The sequence below is a fragment of the Cyprinodon tularosa genome, unplaced genomic scaffold (assembly GCF_016077235.1).
Source record: "Cyprinodon tularosa strain WSP-4 unplaced genomic scaffold, ASM1607723v1 ctg367, whole genome shotgun sequence".
Lineage (NCBI taxonomy): Eukaryota > Metazoa > Chordata > Actinopteri > Cyprinodontiformes > Cyprinodontidae > Cyprinodon > Cyprinodon tularosa.
In genome coordinates this window covers 677649-698411 of record NW_024039082.1, presented here as the reverse complement: position 1 = coordinate 698411, position 20763 = coordinate 677649, and the positions used below count along the sequence as shown (strand labels likewise).

Here is a 20763-nt window from a genome sequence, read left to right as displayed (position 1 = left end):
TTGAATGTTGTACCGTTCCCTAAGCGTCCGATATTTACGACTTAGGAACGAATAAGATGACGTATCTATCTTTTTTAAAAACCTTTATTTACAACGTATATGCTAGTTTGAACAGGATATTAATAATATTTACTACATAAACGTTCATAAAACTTTAATTTGGTATTTAAAAATAACTCAGTAAAATATAAAACCGGAGGGTTTTTGTTGTGGTTGTTAAGTTGATTTAAAAGCCTTTTTTTTTTAGCTTGATTTAAAATCCTTTATTTTAAATTTACCAATTTAATTTAAGTAAAAATAAAAATGATTTTCTTTTGTGATTGCATGCAAACAGTTCTGTGAACGTTTAATATTTTTCATTGAAATAATAAAAATAAGTACGTATCCCGCAAAAACCCACGAAGAAGAAGACGCTGACGTCATCGCATGCGACGCTTGCACCCCTGTGAGTACAAACCTAAATCTTTCCAGAATGTTTCTGTACTATAAAACAAAAAAATAACTAGAGTGTAGCGTTATAAAGTTGATGATTGCAGTTTTAGGACTTAATGGCAGTCGGACTGTGCCGCGAATGGTTGAAGACATTTAGACACGTTTGTAACATTCTTAAAAGAAATTTACCGGAAGAACTGGACGGGAAGCTAGCTACATTAGCCTCTTGGAGTCCATAAGCTTCAACTGAACCTGCACTTAATACATTTAATTGGCCATGCTAGAGTCGCAGAATTCTTTATAATCATGCTTGTTGTAAAATTTGAGGATCAATATAAACGCCAGTGACCCTAGGCTGTAATGATCCTTAAAAGTTTGTCTATGAGTCCCTGTCTGTTTGCAGCTAGGCCATTTACTTCCAATTAAAACGAACTTGGATCATTACAGGGAAAGATCTCTACACCTGTCTATTTTGTTTATTGCTGTTGCAGCTTATAAAGAGAAACCAAGAATTTCCTAAATCTGAATATTTCTTTTTTTTTTTATGTCAACAGGTTCTTCTTTGATCTCATCACCTCACGTATCTTTCTGCTCTTTTATATAGCACCCACAAAAGGCACTTTTAAGAGCCACATCTGTTTTATCTGTTTGTCATCTTTGTGTCCTTAATTTGTCTATTCTTAACTTGTCAACAGTTCTGTCTGTCTGTCTGTTTGTTTCTCCATCTGAAGTCTTTGTTGTTGTGTTTTTTTGCACTTTGCCATTGTTTTTTAAGGATGACACGGCCCAAATTCAGGCCATGCCCAAAGTGTGAAACGCCTAACCAGGCAAACAGAAAAACTTGTTTTGTCTGCCACCAGAGTCTTTCCACCAAAAAAAATCTAAAAGAAAAGCTGCAGATTTTTGACCATCAGTGGAGGGAAGCTGTTTTAAAGAACAGAAATGCTTCCAGAGTAATATATTCCGCACAAATCGCAGTAAGTATACATTTTTAGACTGAAAAAGTTCTGTTAATGAGCAAAATGTAGCCCGTACTCCTCTTGTTAACTTTAACATTCTTCTCTGACGATTCCATATGAAATAGTTGAGATGTTAACACCAGAAAGCACACATGACTTTGAAAATATTAATTATTTTATCAATATGTTGCTAAAAATGAAAAAAAACTGCTCTAATAGGATGGTGTGTTTAAGTAATTTGTTACATGTTCTTATCAATTGCAGGTCAGCAAACTCCATGCTTTAGGCTTCAAGCCCATTTTATTTTTCGCGAAGCAACAATCTTCAAGCAAGTGGGTTGCGGACATAACTACACATTTGGAGACCACGGATACTACGAAAAATTTTTTGGATAAGATGCAGAGGGCTTATGAGTTTCTCGTCTCTGTTGGTAATGCATGTATGTTTGTGTGAGAGTGTGTGTACTTCTGTAGTGCCTTATATCAAGTCCACAGAGAGCGAGGAATACTTATGTATTTTTTCTTTAAAATTATGTCTTTCCTAGGCACACCTGTACCAGTGCAGCCCCAAACCTCTACAGAAGATGCTTTTACACACAAAGAGCAATTGACTGGTAAAAACGTTGAGGACCTAATTAATGAACCAAAGGAGACCACAGCTCAGGAGCAGCTAAAGATCTCACCACAAAGCCAAGAAGAGACTGTGATTGTGCTTGATCTGGTTCCTGTTCCTCCTCCTCCTCCTCCTATTGTTCCATCCTCATCAACTTTCCAGACAAAAAGGGCCCGAAGCCCCTCTCCAGCTGCCTCTCCCACAGACCAGCCAGATCAGGAGTCATCTCAATCACCTGCTGCTAATGCCATCTCATCAAGTCAGGGTGGCCTATGTGACACTCACTGCATGAAAAGTGAGATTTTCGTCCCCGTAAACCCCCGTAAACTCCCGCAGATCTGCCTGATTTTCGTCAGTTTCCGACAATTTGCAACCCGTGCTTGTCCGCGTTTGTCGTGCCACAAATTGTCGGAAACGGACTCTGACGTATGTGGAGAGCGATCAGCTGTACTAATGGCCCTAATTAGCATATGAATGCAGCAAACCCGCGCGGCTGGCCAGGTCTGGCTTGAATAACCTTCTCAGTATTGGCTGAAACCACTATTCTCAAACAAGTGAAATCGCTCGTGATTGGCAGCAAAACCACACGTGGCCACGCCAGGCTTTAATTTTCTTACTGAGTATTGGACGGAACCGCTTCCTTTTAAACAAGTAAAGTCGCTCGTGATTGGTTGGCATATATATATATATTTACATATATATTTATTCATATATATATTTATTCATTCATATATATATATATTCATATATTTATTCATTCATATATTTATTCATTCATATGCTGTGTATTTATGTTATCCTACACTACTACACAATTATTATGCTACCATCAAGGACATGAATGAATTTATACAGGAAATGAAGATTTGCCAGGAAGCTGTTTATGCAAAGAAAGAGCTTTATTAAAACACACCCAACTATATACAACGCGTATCCAAACACATGCGTATCTAAAAATTACAACTCCGTGAACGGTCCGTTTGCTTCCTCGGGGTTGGAGGTAACAGGCAGCATTCCCTCCGAGGCAGGTCCGATGTGCAGACGCCTACTGTGCGTGGCCTGTACTTCGGCATCGCTTCTAACCGGGACTGCAGCTTAACACAGAGTTCAGTGAGATCCGGCCTACGAAATGGCCGCGACCGTACAATCCATCCAGAGACACCGCCGACGACGCCATCTTCTTCGTCGGACATGAGGTCGACGGTGGCGGACTTACAGAGTTCCACTTCCTCATCTGATAGCACACTCTGCCTCGCCTTCGGCAGCTGAAAAAAAAACAATGAATCAGCGCACTGCATATGGACACAACACATCTATCAATGCACCTGAAAAATAGTCACCAAATAAAGTCTTACTCTCTTTCTTCTGGCCCGACTCCGAGCAGATAGCCTGGCGGCCTCCGCACGCAGCGTGCTGGCTAGCAGCGTGTATCTGAAGCTCCTGCATACCGTCTCATAATACGTCTTACAGGCAGCTGGAAAACAATTAAATGAGAGTGGTATGAATAAAAAAAAAAAATCAAACGCAAGTCACAGTAACAAGGAAGGAGAAAACATTAAAACAAGTCACTTACACACAATGTCGTCTTTATCAACATCGTGCAAATCCGAGCAAATAGGAGGTCACCGCCTCATTGTGAGGCGACTGTAGTCTGTGAAAAAAAAAAAAAAGTACAGCTATGGTCGGTATCCATCCGTATCCATGTCCTTTTACCGCATATTCTTTAAACCTTACCCCTGCTCCGGTTCATAGCGCCTGCAATTAGTTTCCGAGTTGTTAAGACGGCATATTGCCTCCTGTGAATCACAAAAAATACACTTTAATAAAGCTTTAGGCTAGGCTGCTTTTAGCTTACCTAGCTAGGCTAGGTTGTCTTTAGCTTGCCTAGCTAAGCTAGGCTGCTTTTAGCATAGCTACCAGTAATCGAACATATATTTACCGCTAGCGTGGAGTTGTTCACCCGTCTTCTCTTCCTCGAGTTCGTATATCCTGCAAAGTTGCTCGACTGCAGAGCCGCCATCTTGTCCTCTATGGACTACAACCTGGAGCGCATCGAATTCTCCAGCTGAGTGAGGCGTTCATTCATGTCGGCAGTATGTTGGGCAAGCTGACGAGACAGTCCGCTGATAGCAATCAGCAGTTTCTTCTCGTCAGTCTGCGGGCTGGCCGAAAGTTGTGGACTAAGAGCAGTTGGAGGCGAGTTGAACGCGAGACGTCGTGCAGCCATTGTTCACGTAACAACAAAATACAAACACGGTAAATGGAGATGAAGTTCTTCTAAGTGTAGTAACACAAACATGTCTGCTAATATGCTGGTCTCGCGAGAAGTCGTAGTGCACAAAAGCTCACACGTGATTGGACGATGGGGCCGAAGGCTCATCAGGCTCCTCCAATCACATACGACGTCATTGTTATACGGAAGGACTCGCGAGAAGAGCTCGCGTCGCTCCATTCTGGAAGGTGGCGGTAATGCACCTATAAATTGTTTGCAATTGCAATTGTTTGTCTCCATAAGATTGAATTTGAGCAGGTGGACATTAGAGATAATAAATGCAACAACAAGTTTTTGAATCAATATTCTATAAATAATATGTACCCAGGAAGAACAAAAAGCACAGCTCTCTAACAAAATTTTAAGAAATCTATGATAGTCAAAATTAGGACAAATTATTTGAAATTCCCAATTCCTCCTAAATATAAAGAATTACAATTTAAAATAATAAATAACATATATCCTTCAAATGAGTTTTTAAGAGAGAGATTTAAGTTTAATGTTGAGAATTGTGGCTTTTGTACAACTCAATTGGAAACAACTAAACATCTTTTTTATGAATGTAAAGAAGTATTAAACTTATGGGATCAACTTCGAACCTTTCTGTCTTCTAAAACAATAAATTTAGATTTTATTTCCTGGCAAAACATTCAATTCGGTTTATCCATTAAAGAAAAAAAATTTGGAATTTTTAATCAATATTCTAATAATTGTAACAAAGTATTATATCCATAAATGTCGCTATGCAAAATGCTCCCTCTCAATCTCTGCTCTCAAAAATGAACTTTCCCTTTTCAAAAGATGTCTGAGAAAGATGCAGAATTTAAATGCAATTAAATTGTTTGAGTTAATTGAAGAATTTCAGTTGGTAGTCCCCACTGATTAATTTACTTTAAACCCTATTATTATTTTATTTATTTTTATTTATTTTATTTTATACTTTTTTCCAGCCTTTGCATTTAATTTTATTTTTCAAAAGCAGGAGTTGTGATATTTCTTCTTGTATTGAAATATTTGTTATTGACTTGTTGTTTGAGATTGTTATTGTTTTCTTATATATTCAATAACAAAAAAAAAAAAAAGTGGAAATCTAAAAAAAAAAATTAACCATTACAGCCAACTGATTCTGATTAAAACTAATTTTTGAAGTAAATTATTTTGTGTATTTTCTTTTACATAACATTTGCATACACAGTAATCTAGCGTACTTTAATTAAATAAATCAATTCAAGCTAAAATGTAAGAGTCTATAATTAGGCTATACTGGGCCTGATCTATTTCTACCATCTATTTGGAGGATATTTATTGCCACACTTTGGGCCACTTAAAACCAATTTAGCATGCTGACCTATGACCTTATGACCACAGTGTACCAATCTTCTGATGGCTACTTCCAACAGGATAATGCGCCATGTTATAAAGTGAATCATCTCAGAATCATTTCTTGAAACTTTTCCACTTAAGTAATTGTGAATTGAGCATATTGACAGACAACATTTTATTTTTTATCTTAAATGCAAATTTAAAAAAAAATAATTACTGCTCTAAATGTATTGCTCTGTCAGCTAAAGATCTGTTTTGGTCTCTATACTTTAATTAAATAAATCAATTCAAGCTAAAATGTAAGAGGCTATACCTGATCTCTTTGTATCAGAGATTTTCTTACCCCCCCTGCAACCCTGGTTTGCATTTGTATAGCTCACAGCATGTTCATTTACATGTTAAAGCCTCCCCTAGAATTCCATGGGGGGGAGGCATGGGGGGAACACTGCCTAAGAAATTCCACGTCAATTTCTGACAATTTACGGGAGTTTACGGCAAGGCCTGCAAATTGCCGTAAACTGCCGCTAACCTGAAGTTCCACGACAATCTACAGTGCCGTATATTGACGAAAATCCCACTTTTCATGCAGTGACTGACAGTAAGAAGAGAAAGCGTAAGTGTTGTTTTCCTTAGTCCTGTGACTATTGCTTTTACATCCATTGATTTTCTTACACCGCGGGGGACCAACTACCTACTTAAAGGAATAGTACACCCAAAACATGATTAGCCTTCATTTTCTACTCACCCCCATGCTGAACAACACTCTGGAGTACTTTTTTGATATCTCAAATGCATCTGGAGATCTGGGAGGCTTCTTGCTGTCTGCTGACATTCAAATAATGGAGGTCTACTGTGCCCGAGACAGAAAGGTCCATAAAAGTCCACTTTTATGGACCTTTCTGTCTCGGGCGCCATAGACCTCCATTATTTGAATCATGTTTTGGGTGTACTATTCCTTTAAGGAGTTAAGCACTAAAATGCTGCTGCTGCCTTTCTCCAGCTAGAGGTGGGGGTCACCCTGCACAGGTCGCCAGTCTGTCCAGGGTGGTGACCAGGGCAACACAGAGACAGACAGGACAAACAACCATGCACACACACACACACACACACACACACATCTAGGGACAATTTGGAGAGACCAATTAACATGACATTCATGTTTTTGGACCGTGGGAGGAAACCAGAGTATCAGGAGAAAACCCACGCATGCAGAAAGACCCAGGGCCAGGAATCAAAACCAGAACTTCTATCAACTGTGCCACTGTGCATTTAATGTACATTTCAGCTATACTAACTTCAAATTCTCAATTAATAATGATGCTTGTCCTGACCTTGTTTGTGAACCTGTGGACAAGTACACTGTTTAACTAACTAACTGTCCTGAAATCATAAACCAAGCCTTTGCAAATTTTACACAATTGGGGAGAAGGAAAAGACACTGCTGGAGATGGAGATTAACAAAGATAGCGACAAAGCTTCTCGACTTTGTTGCTATGTTCATTGATTTTTTCCTGACTCTTCTACTGACTGTCAAAACATCTAGTGATATATGTAGCAACTCTTTTTTGTTGTTGTTTTGGAGACTCCTAAATCAGCATTGCTCTGTCATGAGCAAACAGCATAGGATGCTTAGATTCCCCCTTGCTCCTAAAAAGACCTACAGTCAGTCTAACAGTTTTCTGTCCTGCAGAATTCCTTCGGCAGTAATCAGAGCAGAGCAGGCCCATTCACAAAAGAAATCAAACATTTGTAAATGAGAATACTACTACTATCAATACACTTTACAACACTTGCTATTCCAACTCATCTCCCCACTGCCCCGCTGCACCGTGTGGGGCAGTGGGACTGAAAGAGATCGTCATATACCAGAATGAGTGCTGAGTGACATGGCTGTAGTATTATTTCATATTTTGATGTTAATGAATTTCACTGTAACTATTGGAAAAACCCAACTACCTACTTGAGGAGTCAAGTATTGAAGTGTAAAAATCTTCACAGATTTAGAAAATAATTATTCAGTTTATAAGCGACAAAAACTTATTTTGGTCTTAGTTACACTTTATGTATTGTTCAATTTCTTTGGCCAATAGTTAAATAATATTTAACTATTAGCAGTTAAAAATCAATAATATTTAACTACTAATAATATAATTTTAACCTCTGAAATAATTAGAGAAAATGTGTAAGTCCATGTAAAGAAGATTAAAGTTTAGAATGATTAAAAGTCAGTTAGTTTTCAGTTTTATCATTGTGCACACTTTGGCTGTATTTCATGTTTTGTTTTTATAAAAATTTTTTTCTTGTCATTAAGGTTGCCGGAAATGTAGTAGACAAAAGGTGTTCCTCTTTGACTCAATCACCGGGCATAGGACAAATGCGATAAGACTAAAATACACCCTCTCAAAGGACATTTCCACCCTAGTCAAAAATGCCATGATACACCGAAAGACATTGCCACATGTGGAGATGAGTAGATGGGGGAGGGGTGATGATTGGTAGCCTAACGTAGTCCTACTCAATTCTAGTCAGAATGAGTCTGATGCTGCTCCATAGAGCTGTGATTATGGGGCGTGTTTTGAACGAACCAGGAAAAAAAATGCCTCTGTACTCAATTGGATAGACCTACAACCAATAAGAGCAACGGAGTGCGTGACGTATGTTAAGCGACACACAGTTGTTGTCAACAAAAATCAAAGCGTGCAGTTTCACGCCTAGAATAAGAAGATGAGCCTTGATCGTGTTTCTCTGTTCCTCTTTTAAAATTAATTTGCTGTCGATATCTTCTAGAACAGACCTAATTGTCAGGTCTCCAGAGCTGGGTGGAGTGGCTGTTTGTCTTTTCCCTTTTTTCTCTCCCAGGGTGGCAGGCTAATTGAGTCCAGCTGGGTTCCATTCCCTCAATCAGTGGTTGCCTTTAAGAAGGAGCAGTCTCCCTCAAGCAGACAGCAGATGGTTGATGTACTCAGAGTGGTAACAAGCCAACTTAAGAGAAATCTCAGCATTGTTGTTTTTTCCCTCCTGTTGGATCTTCTCTGTTTAAGACCATATTGTCCTTCTCTGCTTCAGGATCCCTTCTGGCAAAGACGGTTGTTGGATCCACCTCCCCCAAGGCTGCTGTTCTGCTCCTTCCTCAGGCTCACCAACTTGGCCTTCAGAACCCCTGGCTCAAACCTGTCCACCCTCATCTCCAAACAAACTGAAAGACCAGTGTCTCCACTCCCAACCTCCAACATCTACCAACCAGCAAGACCGGGCTTCACGGACTCACACTCAGTGTAAGCTGACTTAAACTGCTTAAAACAATCTTTCTTAATCCATTCATCCCCTTTAAACAACTTGTGTTCCCTTCCAGTGCCTGCTTGCTCCCAGCCCCCGCTCCCTCAGCTTTTTCCAGACTCAGTTGTCATCACATTTTCCTGAAAATAAACTGTTTAAATCTGCTTCTTTCTGTGCTTGTGCCTACTTAAGAGTCCAAGAGCTAGCATTATGACAGAACCATCTGCCCAAGCGGACTCTGGGGCACAGCTACGTACTGCTCTAACTGAACAGGGAATACTCCTTGGAAAACATGAAGATGTTATTCAAACTATGCTCCAGCAACAAGGTTCCATGTTCCAGTGTCTCAATCAACTCTCCAATCAGATCCAGGATCTCACCAACCAGCTGCAGTCTACTAATCTCTCCTCTCGTTCTTCCTCAGTAACTGCCCCTGCCGCTGCTGTTGCTTCTGCTGTGTCTTCATACCGTGATGTCACCTTGCCCACTCCAGAACACTACTCCGGTGAGCTGGGTAAGTGCAAGGGTTTCCTGCTGCAGTGCAACCTGGTTTTCCACCGATCTCCCCGAAGATGCCCATAAGATCTCATATGTCATTGGGTTGTTAAAGGACAAGGCATTAAGGTGGGCCGAAGCCACAATTAATGAAAGAACACTGCCTCGCTACTCCTTTGAGGAGTTTATTAACCTTTTTAAACAGACATTTAGTCCAAATCTAAGCGAAGAAGACTCAGCAAGGAGAATCTGGAATCTAAAACAGGGCAATAGATCAGTAGCTGAACTGGCAATAGACTTTCGCATCCTTGCTGCTGACTCTGGCTGGAATGACATAGCCCTTAAAGGGGCCTTTCAGCATGCTTTAAATGGCACACTGAAGGATGAGTTGGCTTGTCGAGATGATCCCCAGTCCTTAGATGAGTTGATAGATTTGGCTATTAAGATTGATAATCGAATTCGTGAGAGGTCCAAAGACAAAAGAGCTCCTTTTGTCCTCTCTTCTACTGAAAAGACATCTCAAAGACCAGAAATCCAACCTTCCTCATACCTTCCACCTCCTGAGCCGATGCAGGTTGGTCGTGCTAAGTTAAGTCTGGAAGAAAGACAGCGTCGAATTAGCTCTGGCTGCTGCCTCTATTGTGGTTCTCCCCAGCATTTCATTTCCTCCTGTCCAGTCCGCCCAAAAGAGCCAGCCCGCCAGTAAGATTGGGAGTACTGGCGGGCATTTCCAAAGAGCATGACCTAAGGCTTAATCTCCCTGCTGTTCTCGAAATCAATAAAGGTCAACACAAGTTTCAAGCTCTGGTAGATTCTGGCTCAGAGCAGAATCTCATTCACCCGGATCTAATTTCCAAATGCCAAATTCCTGTTCAGCAATTGTCTTCACCTATTTTGGTCAATGCTCTTGATGGTAGCCCTATGACCTCCATCACTCACCAAACGGCCTGGATTTCTCTGTTGGTTTCTGGGAATCATTATGAGCTCATCCAGTTCCTAATTTTTCCAACCAAGGACTCCCCTATTGTTCTGGGCTTTCCTTGGTTAAAGAAACATAACCCCCACATCAACTGGTGTCACTCACGTATAGATTCGTGGAGCACATACTGTTCAGGCCATTGCCTTCAGTCTGCTCCTTCGCCTCTTCCCTCTCCCCAGATTAATCCTATCAACCCTCCTGACCTCTTTAATGTCCCAGAACAGTATCATGACCTCAGTGAGGTTTTTAGCAAAGACCTTGCTCTCTCCCTTCCACCTCATCGCCCCTATGATTGTGGCATTGATCTCCTCCCTGGGGCTCCCCTTCCTTCGGGTCGCCTATACAATCTCTCAAAGAAAGAGCAAGAGGCTATGGAGAAATATATCAATGACTCCCTAAATGCCGGCATCATCCGCTCTTCCTCTTCTCCCGTAGGAGCTGGCTTTTTCTTTGTGGAGAAAAAGGATAAAACCCTTCGTCCCTGCATTGACTACCGGGGTTTAAACCAGATTACCATAAAAAACAAGTACTCCCTTCCTCTTCTGTCATCTGTTTTTCAGTCGGTTCACAATGCTACCATCTTCACTAAACTCGATCTAAGAAATGCCTATCATTTGGTTCGGATCCGTGAGGGGGATGAGTGGAAAACCGCATTTAAAACACACATTGGTCACTTTGAATACTTAGTGATGCCATTCGGTCTCTGTAATGCCCCTGCCATTTTCCAAAACCTCATCAATGTTGTCCTAAGAGATTTTCTCAATGTTTTTGTTTTCGTCTATATAGACGATATCCTCATCTTTTCCCACAGCCTAGAGGAACACAAGGTTCATGTCAGGAAGGTTCTCCAAAGACTCTTAGAAAATAGACTTTTTGTCAAGGCTGAGAAGAGTCAGTTTCATGTGAACACTATAACTTTTCTGGGTTATGTCTTTGAGGGTGGACAGGTGCGGACTGACCCAAGCAAGATCCAAGCTGTAGAGGAGTGGCCCATCCCAGTCACGAGGAAGCAGCTTCAACGCTTCCTGGGATTCGCAAACTTTTACAGACGCTTCATTAAGGACTTCAGTATCATCACTGCACCTCTAACTGCTCTGACGTCTCCCAAAAGACCTTTTCTCTGGACCCAAGAGGCAGACATGGCCTTCTCCAAGCTCAAAGCAAGGTTTGTTAATGCCCCGGTTCTAATCCACCCAGACCCAGCTATTCAGTTCACCCTGGAGGTAGACGCTTCCAATGTGGGAGTGGGGGCCGTTCTCTCTCAAAGGTCTCCCAGTGTTCACAAGCTCCATCCATGTGCTTTCTTTTCTAAGAAATTCACCCCCACAGAGATTAACTACGACATTGGTGACCGGGAGCTCCTAGCTATCAAGTTAGCCCTGGAGGAGTGGAGACACTGGCTCGAAGGGACGGAACTTCCAGTCATCATTTGGACAGACCACAAGAATCTCGCCTACCTCCAGACTGCTAAGCGCCTGAACCCACGGCAGTACCGTTGGTCTCTTTTCTTTTCTCGATTCAACCTCACCATTACCTACCGTCCTGGTTCTAAGAACATGAAACCTGATGCCCTTTCGAGACAATACTCTTCTGATGACCACCCAGAAACTACTATTCCCATTCTGCCAGCCACCTGTTCCATAGGGTCTCTCACTTGGGACTTAGAAAGAGCTATTCAAGAGGCCCTAGCTTCTGAACTAGACCCTGGAGGTGGACCCAGGAACCGTCTATATGTTCCCATGTCTGTCCGGTCCAAAACCATCAACTGGGCTCATTCATCCTCCTTCTCCTGCCACCCAGGGGTTAGCAGAACCGTGGCCCTTTTACGGCGATATTTCTGGTGGCCTTCCCTCAACAAGGATGTAATGGAATACGTCTCTGCTTGCACCATCTGCGCCAGAAACAAGACCTCCCATCGACCTCCTTCGGGCCTACTGCAACCTCTATCTATCCCTAGCCGCCCTTGGTCTCACATTTCCATGGATTTTGTCACAGGCCTCCCAATCTCAAAAGGTAAAAGTGTGATTTTGACCGCTTCTCCAAAGCATGCCACCTGATCGCACTCACCAAGCTTCCTTCTACAATAGAAACAGCTAAACTTGTGTTTCACCACGTCTTTCGACTTCATGGTATCCCCACGGAGGTGGTCTCTGATCGGGGGCCTCAGTTCGTCTCACAAGTCTGTAGGGAGTTCTGTTTGATTCTAGGGGCTAAAGCTCGGCTGTCATCAGGGTTTCATCCACAAACAAACGGTCAGTGTGAACGTCTAAACCAAGAAGTCGAGAATGCCCTGCGTTGTATTTGTGCTTCAAACCCAGCCTCCTGGTCTACTCATTTACCCTGGATCGAGTATGCCCATAATTCCCATGTCTCCTCAGCTACTGGTCTTTCTCCCTTCGAAGCCTCCCTTGGTTACCAGCCCTCTCTTCTCCCCAATACCTTCCCTGATGTCAGAATTCCATCAGTTAAGGCCCATGTGCAAAACTGTCGCAGGATCTGGGCACAGGCCACAGCAGCCCTGCAGAGGACCTCAGGTCAGAACAAGAGGATTGCTGATAGGAAGCGCATTGCAGCTCCCAAATTTTCTCCTGGTCAAATGGTCTGGCTTTCCTCTAAAGATTTTCCACTCAAGTCCTGTTCTAGGAAACTTTCTCCTAGATTTCTGGGTCCTTACCCTGTAGAAGCTGTCGTTGGCCCATCCTCTGTTCGCCTTAAGCTCCCTCATCACCTTCGAATCCATCCTGTTTTCCATGTCTCTTTACTGAAACCTTTCCTTTCTAGTCCTTTGTGCCCTCCTTCCGAGCCCCCTCCTCCCGCCCGGGTCATAGATGGTCACCCTGCCTTCACCGTCCGCCGTATTGTGGATGTGCGCCCTCGTGGGCGGGGTCGGCAGTATCTTGTTGACTGGCAGGGCTACGGTCCTGAAGAGCGCTCTTGGGTCCCGCGCTCTTTCATCCTTGATCCTTCCCTTGTAACAGATTTTGAGCGCCTTTCAGCTTCCTCTTCGACTGGTCGGCCGCCAGGTGGCGTCCCTTAGGGGGGGGGTACTGTCAGGTCTCCAGAGCTGGGTGGAGTGGCTGTTTGTCTTTTCCCTTTTTTCTCTCCCAGGGTGGCAGGCTAATTGAGTCCAGCTGGGTTCCATTCCCTCAATCAGTGGTTGCCTTTAAGAAGGAGCAGTCTCCCTCAAGCAGACGGCAGATGGTTGATGTACTCAGAGTGGTAACAAGCCAACTTAAGAGAAATCTCAGCATTGTTGTTTTTTCCCTCCTGTTGGATCTTCTCTGTTTAAGACCATATTGTCCTTCTCTGCTTCAGGATCCCTTCTGGCAAAGACGGATGTTGGATCCACCTCCCCCAAGGCTGCTGTTCTGCTCCTTGCTCAGGCTCACCAACTTGGCCTTCAGAACCCCTGGCTCAAACCTGTCCACCCTCATCTCCAAACAAACTGAAAGACCAGTGTCTCCACTCCCAACCTCCAACATCTACCAACCAGCAAGACCGGGCTTCATGGACTCACACTCAGTGTAAGCTGACTTAAACTGCTTAAAACAATCTTTCTTAATCCATTCATCCCCTTTAAACAACTTGTGTTCCCTTCCAGTGCCTGCCTGCTCCCAGCCCCCGCTCCCTCAGCTTTTTCCAGACTCAGTTGTCATCACATTTTCCTGAAAATAAACTGTTTAAATCTGCTTCTTTCTGTGCTTGTGCCTACTTAAGAGTCCAAGAGCTAGCATTATGACACTAATAGCAGAATCTACTCACCTCAACTCTCCAGCGGAAGCCATTGTTGTTGTCACCCAAGCGCGCTTTGGTGACGTGGTTGATTACGCTACTGTTGATCATCTGTCCATCATCGTATAAAGCCCGCCCTGACAATTTGATTGGATCGCCAGAGAGTGGGCGATAATACTCGCGCTACTATGGAGCAGAGCCAGACCGAACTTCCCGACCTCAAACCTTGTGGGCGGGACTAAGTTCGGAATGGCACCCAGGCTAGATAATTGGGACTGTGGTCTTCAAAAAAACATTTGTTTACTCATAAACTTTTTGATCATATTTACTTTCAAGACTCAATTGCTTTCTGTTTTTCTTTTTTTATTATAAGGATAAAAAGGGGCATTACAATAAGTCAGAGCAAAACAATTTCACACAAAGTCAGCATTGGCACAGTAACAGAAGCATAGAAATGGAACACAAAATCACATAATTAGGCATTTTATTATAAAAGCCATGATTCACCACTCATCCTGACTGACTGAAGACTCCTTCCCCGCTTAAGTATTTTAGAAACACTTTATGGACATGTTTCTGATTGCTTTAATTATTTGATTTGTCTTTTATTTTATATGCTGTCTAGGGAAAAGAGGAAGTAAAAATTCATTGGTTACCCTGCTCTGCTTGGTAAGAAGTGTTTTTTGCACCTATCAGAAATATAATATTGCTATGTCATGGGGAAATATAATGGAAATGTAAAATTTGGAGATGTATATTACGTTATGTCATCAAGCTTTTTGTGGCCTTTTGTTACAAGAGCTTTTCCTTAGATTTTCAGCCTAGCTGAGATGGCGCCCTACAAAGCATACCTCCCCCGATGCAATCCCTTAAGGCTAATGGCAGCTGCAATTAGCAAACGCCTGCTGGAACAGCTCTGCTGAGCTCATTTTAGGGATTGCTTCTCGGGGCAACGCTACTGAGAATGGCTGTAAACCACTTAATGAAGGTGTGATGACATCCTAAAGCCAGTGTCAGAAGAGGTGCTTTTTAAAGAAACAGTGACCCATTTTGAAAAGGGGTTCATTAAGATCTCCAGTAGACATTGGCTTAAACATGGCTACTCTTCCTGGGTTCTATACATTATAGTGTGTAAATGACAAAGTGACATTTCATTTAAGTCTTGTTTGATATGTACAACATTTGTATAACAACTGAAGGTAACAGTCTTACTTTATTATATTATGAAAAGGCACTATGGTCCTAGAAATTATTTAATAATGTTCTTTTTATAATTGATACAAGCTGGAAATTAAATCTGAAACTGTCACTTTCTTTGTGTTTAGTTTTTGAAAAAATTCTACCAAAAATCCAAACCACTATGTGAGATTTTTCTTGTTTGTGTGGTGGTGAAATTACTGAGCAGTCAGTTTGTCATCGGACACTTAATAATTCAAGATCATATTGTTTGGGACACAACAAGATGCTGTTGTGTCCCAATAAGCTGTTAATTGGGGGAGGGGTGATTTAGTCAGGGGAAAGTATTTGGCTACAGAAACTTTTTTAGAAAGAGAAAAATGTTTACCTTGCAGTACAAAAAAATTCCATAACTTGATTTTACTGTTGTTCATCTTTTCTAGTGGGAAAATCTGGGAAGACACATGGGAACCTGCATGTCAGTTCTCACATGTTGCTGTCCCCCAAGAAGAGCCACTTCCTTCAGACAACAAGCAAGCGGGATGATGTTGCTTTTTTTTTTTTTTGTATTACAAAGTTCTAATTTTCATTTTTTCTATAACTGCAGTTTCACTTTAGTGAGACGTTTTTTGTTTTATATTGTTTTTGTAATTCACTGCAATTAATGTTACTGTTGTAATGCAGTAGTAATAAGATCATCTTGTGCTGTTCATTGATACGTTTTTGTCATATTCTGTAAAAGCCTTAAGACATGCTGTGACTGGCTGAGTCAATGCATGAACTATTTACTTTGCCTTTGTAGAGGTTTAAAATTTTGAACAGGACTGTTTGTACATAGTAACAGTTGATAGTCTTAAATCCTTTAAACATGGCATTTTACACATTTGTTTTTGAGCGTTTTGAAGGTTGATATGGAATTCCAAATTCAAGTCCATACAATTTTGTTAAAAAAAACCCATTAATTTCAATATAAGTTCTTTGAAGTGTTTTATGCCAAGAACCTATAATTTCACCATCTGCTTTTTTGTATCATTTATGTTGTCTATCAATATTGTATTTGTAAAACGCTTTAATAAAATTGCTTTCAAATGCAGTACATTTATTTTTGAACACAGCAGCTTTAAGTGTAGTTACTGATGAAGTGGACATTTAAATACCTTTTTAATGTCCAGATCAACTGACCATATAACACATCACACATATATACATTTAAATAAACCTATGTTGCAAATGTCATGCACATGTTGAAGAACATACATTAATTACTAAGCCTGTAATATATATATTAACCATTTATATATTCCTGCTCTGACCAGTAACTACCAAAAGAAGTCCTTTTTTAAGTCCCGGATGTTGCTGGCCACATTTCCTTAAATGATCCAATGTTATCAGCGCCAGTTTAAATAAAGCTGTTTAGACCAAAGTACCTTGAGGAGAAAAGTTTTTCAAACCTGTTCTTCCATAATGAAATATACACTCACCGGCCACTTTATTAGGTACACCTGTCCAACTGCTCGTTAACACTTAATTTCTAAGCAGCCAATCACATGGCAGCAACTCAGTGCATTTAGGCATGTAGACATGGTCAAGACAATCTCCTGCAGTTCAAACCGAGCATCAGTATGGGGAAGAAAGGTGATTTGAGTGACTTTGAACGTGGCATGATTGTTGGTGCCAGAAGGGCTGGTCTGAGTATTTCAGAAACTGCTGATCTACTGGGATTTTCACGCACAACCATCTCTAGGGTTTACAGAGAATGGTCCGAAAAAGAAAAAACATCCAGTGAGCGGCAGTTCTGTGGGCGGAAATGCCTTGTTGATGCCAGAGGTCAGAGGAGAATGGCCAGACTGGTTCGAGCTGATAGAAGGGCAACAGTGACTCAAATAACCACCCGTTACAACCAAGGTGGGCAGAAGAGCATCTCTGAACGCACAGTACGTGGAACTTTGAGGCAGATGGGCTACAGCAGCAGAAGACCACACCGGGTGCCACTCCTTTCAGCTAAGAACAGGAAACTGAGGCTACAATTTGCACAAGCTCATCGAAATTGGACAATAGAAGATTGGAAAAACGTTGCCTGGTCTGATAAGTCTCGATTTCTGCTGCGACATTCGGATGGTAGGGTCAGAATTTGGCGTCTACAACATGAAAGCATGGATCCATCCTGCCTTGTATCAACGTATCACCATTGATTGTGACCACAGTGACTGCCTTTCCTGGTTTGATCTTCAAACACTCTGATGGACAATCACAAATTCTGACTGGGATCTCCACAGGTACGAATCGTGCTAAAGAGATTGACATGTTTAAAATATAAATTCACATAAACTACATATAAGATATGCAGAACCAGATAAACAGAAAAACAGAACATTCAAAATACAGTCAAAAGTTAACAGTAAGACAAAGTGTTTCAACAGTACAAATAAAAAGCTTACCATCATTGCAAAGAGTTGTATTTAAAACATAGGTAGTTGGAGGTAATGGCTGGAAAAACCCAGCTATGATGGTTTCTCTGTTGTGGAAGACATGTCTGGTGTGCATCATCACATCACATTTCTCACAAAAGAAGGGGTGTGGTAGGCAATCACGACACCGAAGTGCAGATGGATTTTTTCCACATTGTTGGCAAAAAGGGGCTGACACACTGTGCTGAGCTGCTATGGTGTTAACCAGGCGGGGTCTTTCTGCTTTCCAACTCTCCAAAAATATGCTTTTTCTTGTGCTCCAGTTAGTGGACGCCAGAGGAACTTTTGGCACTATTGGTTGACCTGCAGCATCATTCAGTGAACTCTGGAGTTCTTGTAGAAAAGACTCTTTTAAAAAATAAAAACATTTTTTTGATGTTACAAAAGTATGTGCTATACTTTTATTATATGGAAAAAATAAAATAAGATGTACTACTGACATACCAACAGTCTCTGGAGCAAAGGCAGCCTCACACTGACTGGTAGAGGGATGAGAGGGACATCTGGTCTTCTCACTGTGGGACGCTATAATAATGAATTAAACAAATATAAAAGTAAGGAGTATATCTAACATCTTACTTAAATCCACATTTGGATGTCCAATTCCAATGTAATAACCGTCTTAAATTCCCATATCTCAAGATTCAAATTTGTAGTAGACAATATTAACTAAAAATTAAGAAAGTAATTCAGATTGTCAGACAAATGGAGGAAAAACACATTTGTTTGGAACCTTTTCTAATAAGGTATGGTTAATGGATAGTGAACCATTTAAATTATGTTGCCTAAATTATCCAAATTTGTAGGCTATTTTTTGTAAATTATTTAAAGGATGTTGCAGACTGTTTAATAATATTTCTCTATTTTGATGAGCACTGGTGGTTTGTATTTTGTTTTGTTTAACTGTATTTGCACTTTGTAAAGTTTTTTTTGTGTGTTATGTACCTCACGGGCTGCCGTAGATAAATGAGGGCAGGTCGGATAAAAGCTGGCAGAATCACTGTATCAATGAACATTCAATGACTTGAATTAACTGTCAAAAGTGCTTGGCACTATCAACACTTAGTCGTCCCCGGTGAAAGCAGAATGTTTTCACGGTGACTAAAGTAATCAAGGTGACTATGGTGATCAAAATGATTGAGTTGACTGATGATCCACATCAAACAAAATAAAAAAAAAACTTGAAAATTAATACAAGTGCTGGAGGGCTGCAATGACTAAATACATGTACATCAACTGCTGGAAAAGCATTCACTCTGTTGCAACCACATTGTACTGTGTGTCAAAACAGTAAAACTTCTCATTTTTGTTATATAACTAACCTGCTGTTTGTTATTGAGTAATTTCTAGTCAACATACTCTTACCGTATAATTAAAAACAATTTTGTGTTGGGGAAAGATATCAGCCTTTAACAGATAAATGTTTTTACATCCACTTCTCTGGATGTAAAAGCAAACTGAATTAATTACTTGTTAGAAGAAATATATTTTGCCAAAATATCAATTAATATATGTATTAATTTACTAATATGTGTAAAAAAAATAGTCTACATCTGTCAGTGATCATGTTTTGAAAGAAGTACTTACTCTTAGGTAATTGATTTCTTGTTTATCTTGCCCTTTTATAAACTCTGTTACCATCTTTATCCCTTTTTATCCACCTTACTGTTGGTTCAGGTATCTTCATAGGTACTTGATCATCTTTCTTCAGCTCAACAAGCAAGTCATCAAGTTGCTGAAGCTCGAGATTTATTTTTTGCTGTTGTATCTCAGTTTCTAGGTCCATTAATGGATCAGAGATGTTTGAGACACTCATGGTGAAGGACAGACAGACAGACAGACAGAACTGTTGACAAGTTAAGAATAGACAAATTAAGGAAACAAAGATGACAAACAGATAAAACAGATGTGGCTCTTAAAAGTGCCTTTTGTGGGTGCTATATAAAAGAGCAGAAAGATACGTGAGGTGATGAGATCAAAGAAGAACCTGTTGACATAAAAAAAAAAAGAAATATTCAGATTTAGGAAATTCTTGATTTCTCTTTATAAGCTGCAACAGCAATAAACAAAATAGACAGGTGTAGAGATCTTTCCCTGTAATGATCCAAGTTCGTTTTAATTGGAAGTAAATGGCTTAGCTGCAAACAGACAGGGACTCATAGACAAACTTTTAAGGATCATTACAGCCTAGGGTCACTGGCGTTTATATCGATCCTCAAATTTTACAACAAGCATGACTATAAAGAATTCTGCGACTCTAGCATGGCCAATTAAATGTATTAACTGCAGGTTCAGTTGAAGCTTATGGACTCCAAGAGGCTAATGTAGCTAGCTTCCCGTCCAGTTCTTCCGGTAAATTTCTATTATGAATGTTACAAACGTGTCTAAATGTCTTCAACCATTCGCGGCACAGTCCGACTGCCATTAAGTCCTAAAACTGCAATCATCAACTTTATAACGCTACACTCTAGTTATTTTTTTGTTTTATAGTACAGAAACATTCTGGAAAGATTTAGGTTCGTACTCACAGGGGTGCAAGCGTCGCATGCGATGACGTCAGCGTCTTCTTCTTCGTGGGTTTTTGCGGGATACATACTTATTTTTATTATTTCAATGAAAAATATTAAACGTTCACAGAACTGTTTGCATGCAATCACAAAAGAAAATCATTTTTATTTTTACTTAAATTAAATTGGTAAATTTAAAATAAAGGATTTTAAATCAAGCTAAAAAAAAAGGCTTTTAAATCAACTTAACAACCACAACAAAAACCCTCCGGTTTTATATTTTACTGAGTTATTTTTAAATACCAAATTAAAGTTTTATGAACGTTTATGTAGTAAATATTATTAATATCCTGTTCAAACTAGCACATACGTTGTAAATAAAGGTTTTTAAAAAAGATAGATACGTCATCTTATTCGTTCCTAAGTCGTAAATATCGGACGCTTAGGGAACGGTACAACATTCAATGAGAGAACCCTTCAAGTCACATATTGACGCCGAGGGGGTACCCTCGGCGTCAATATGTGACGCCGA

The 20763-nt window shown here is 40.6% G+C and overlaps 1 protein-coding gene and 1 long non-coding RNA gene across 4 annotated transcripts; one reads left to right on the top strand and one right to left on the bottom strand.

Annotated features, from left to right (window-relative positions):
- Positions 1-258: 258 nt before the first annotated feature.
- LOC119790525 lies at positions 259-16314 on the top strand. 3 transcript variants are annotated; one of them, XM_038296064.1, is made up of 8 exons: positions 259-445; positions 987-1409; positions 1656-1830; positions 1936-2282; positions 6190-6211; positions 7910-7977; positions 14706-14749; positions 15700-16314. In XM_038296064.1, exons 2-8 carry the CDS (start codon positions 1209-1211, stop codon positions 15800-15802), a joined length of 960 nt encoding a protein of 319 aa, XP_038151992.1. In that variant the 5' UTR covers positions 259-445; positions 987-1208; the 3' UTR covers positions 15803-16314. The 3 variants fall into 3 exon arrangements, with proteins under 3 accessions (XP_038151992.1, XP_038151993.1, XP_038151994.1); XM_038296065.1 differs by having other exon boundaries at positions 260-445; positions 1656-1821; positions 15700-16313; XM_038296066.1 differs by lacking the exons at positions 259-445; positions 987-1409 and having other exon boundaries at positions 1654-1830.
- A 1118-nt stretch (positions 16315-17432) lies between these two features.
- On the bottom strand, positions 17433-20307 carry LOC119790533. The gene is made up of 5 exons (XR_005281736.1): positions 20253-20307; positions 19312-19711; positions 18169-18249; positions 17695-18072; positions 17433-17544 (listed from the first exon to the last, which is right to left on the bottom strand). It is a non-coding gene; the product is annotated as an uncharacterized LOC119790533 (long non-coding RNA).
- Positions 20308-20763: the final 456 nt, after the last annotated feature.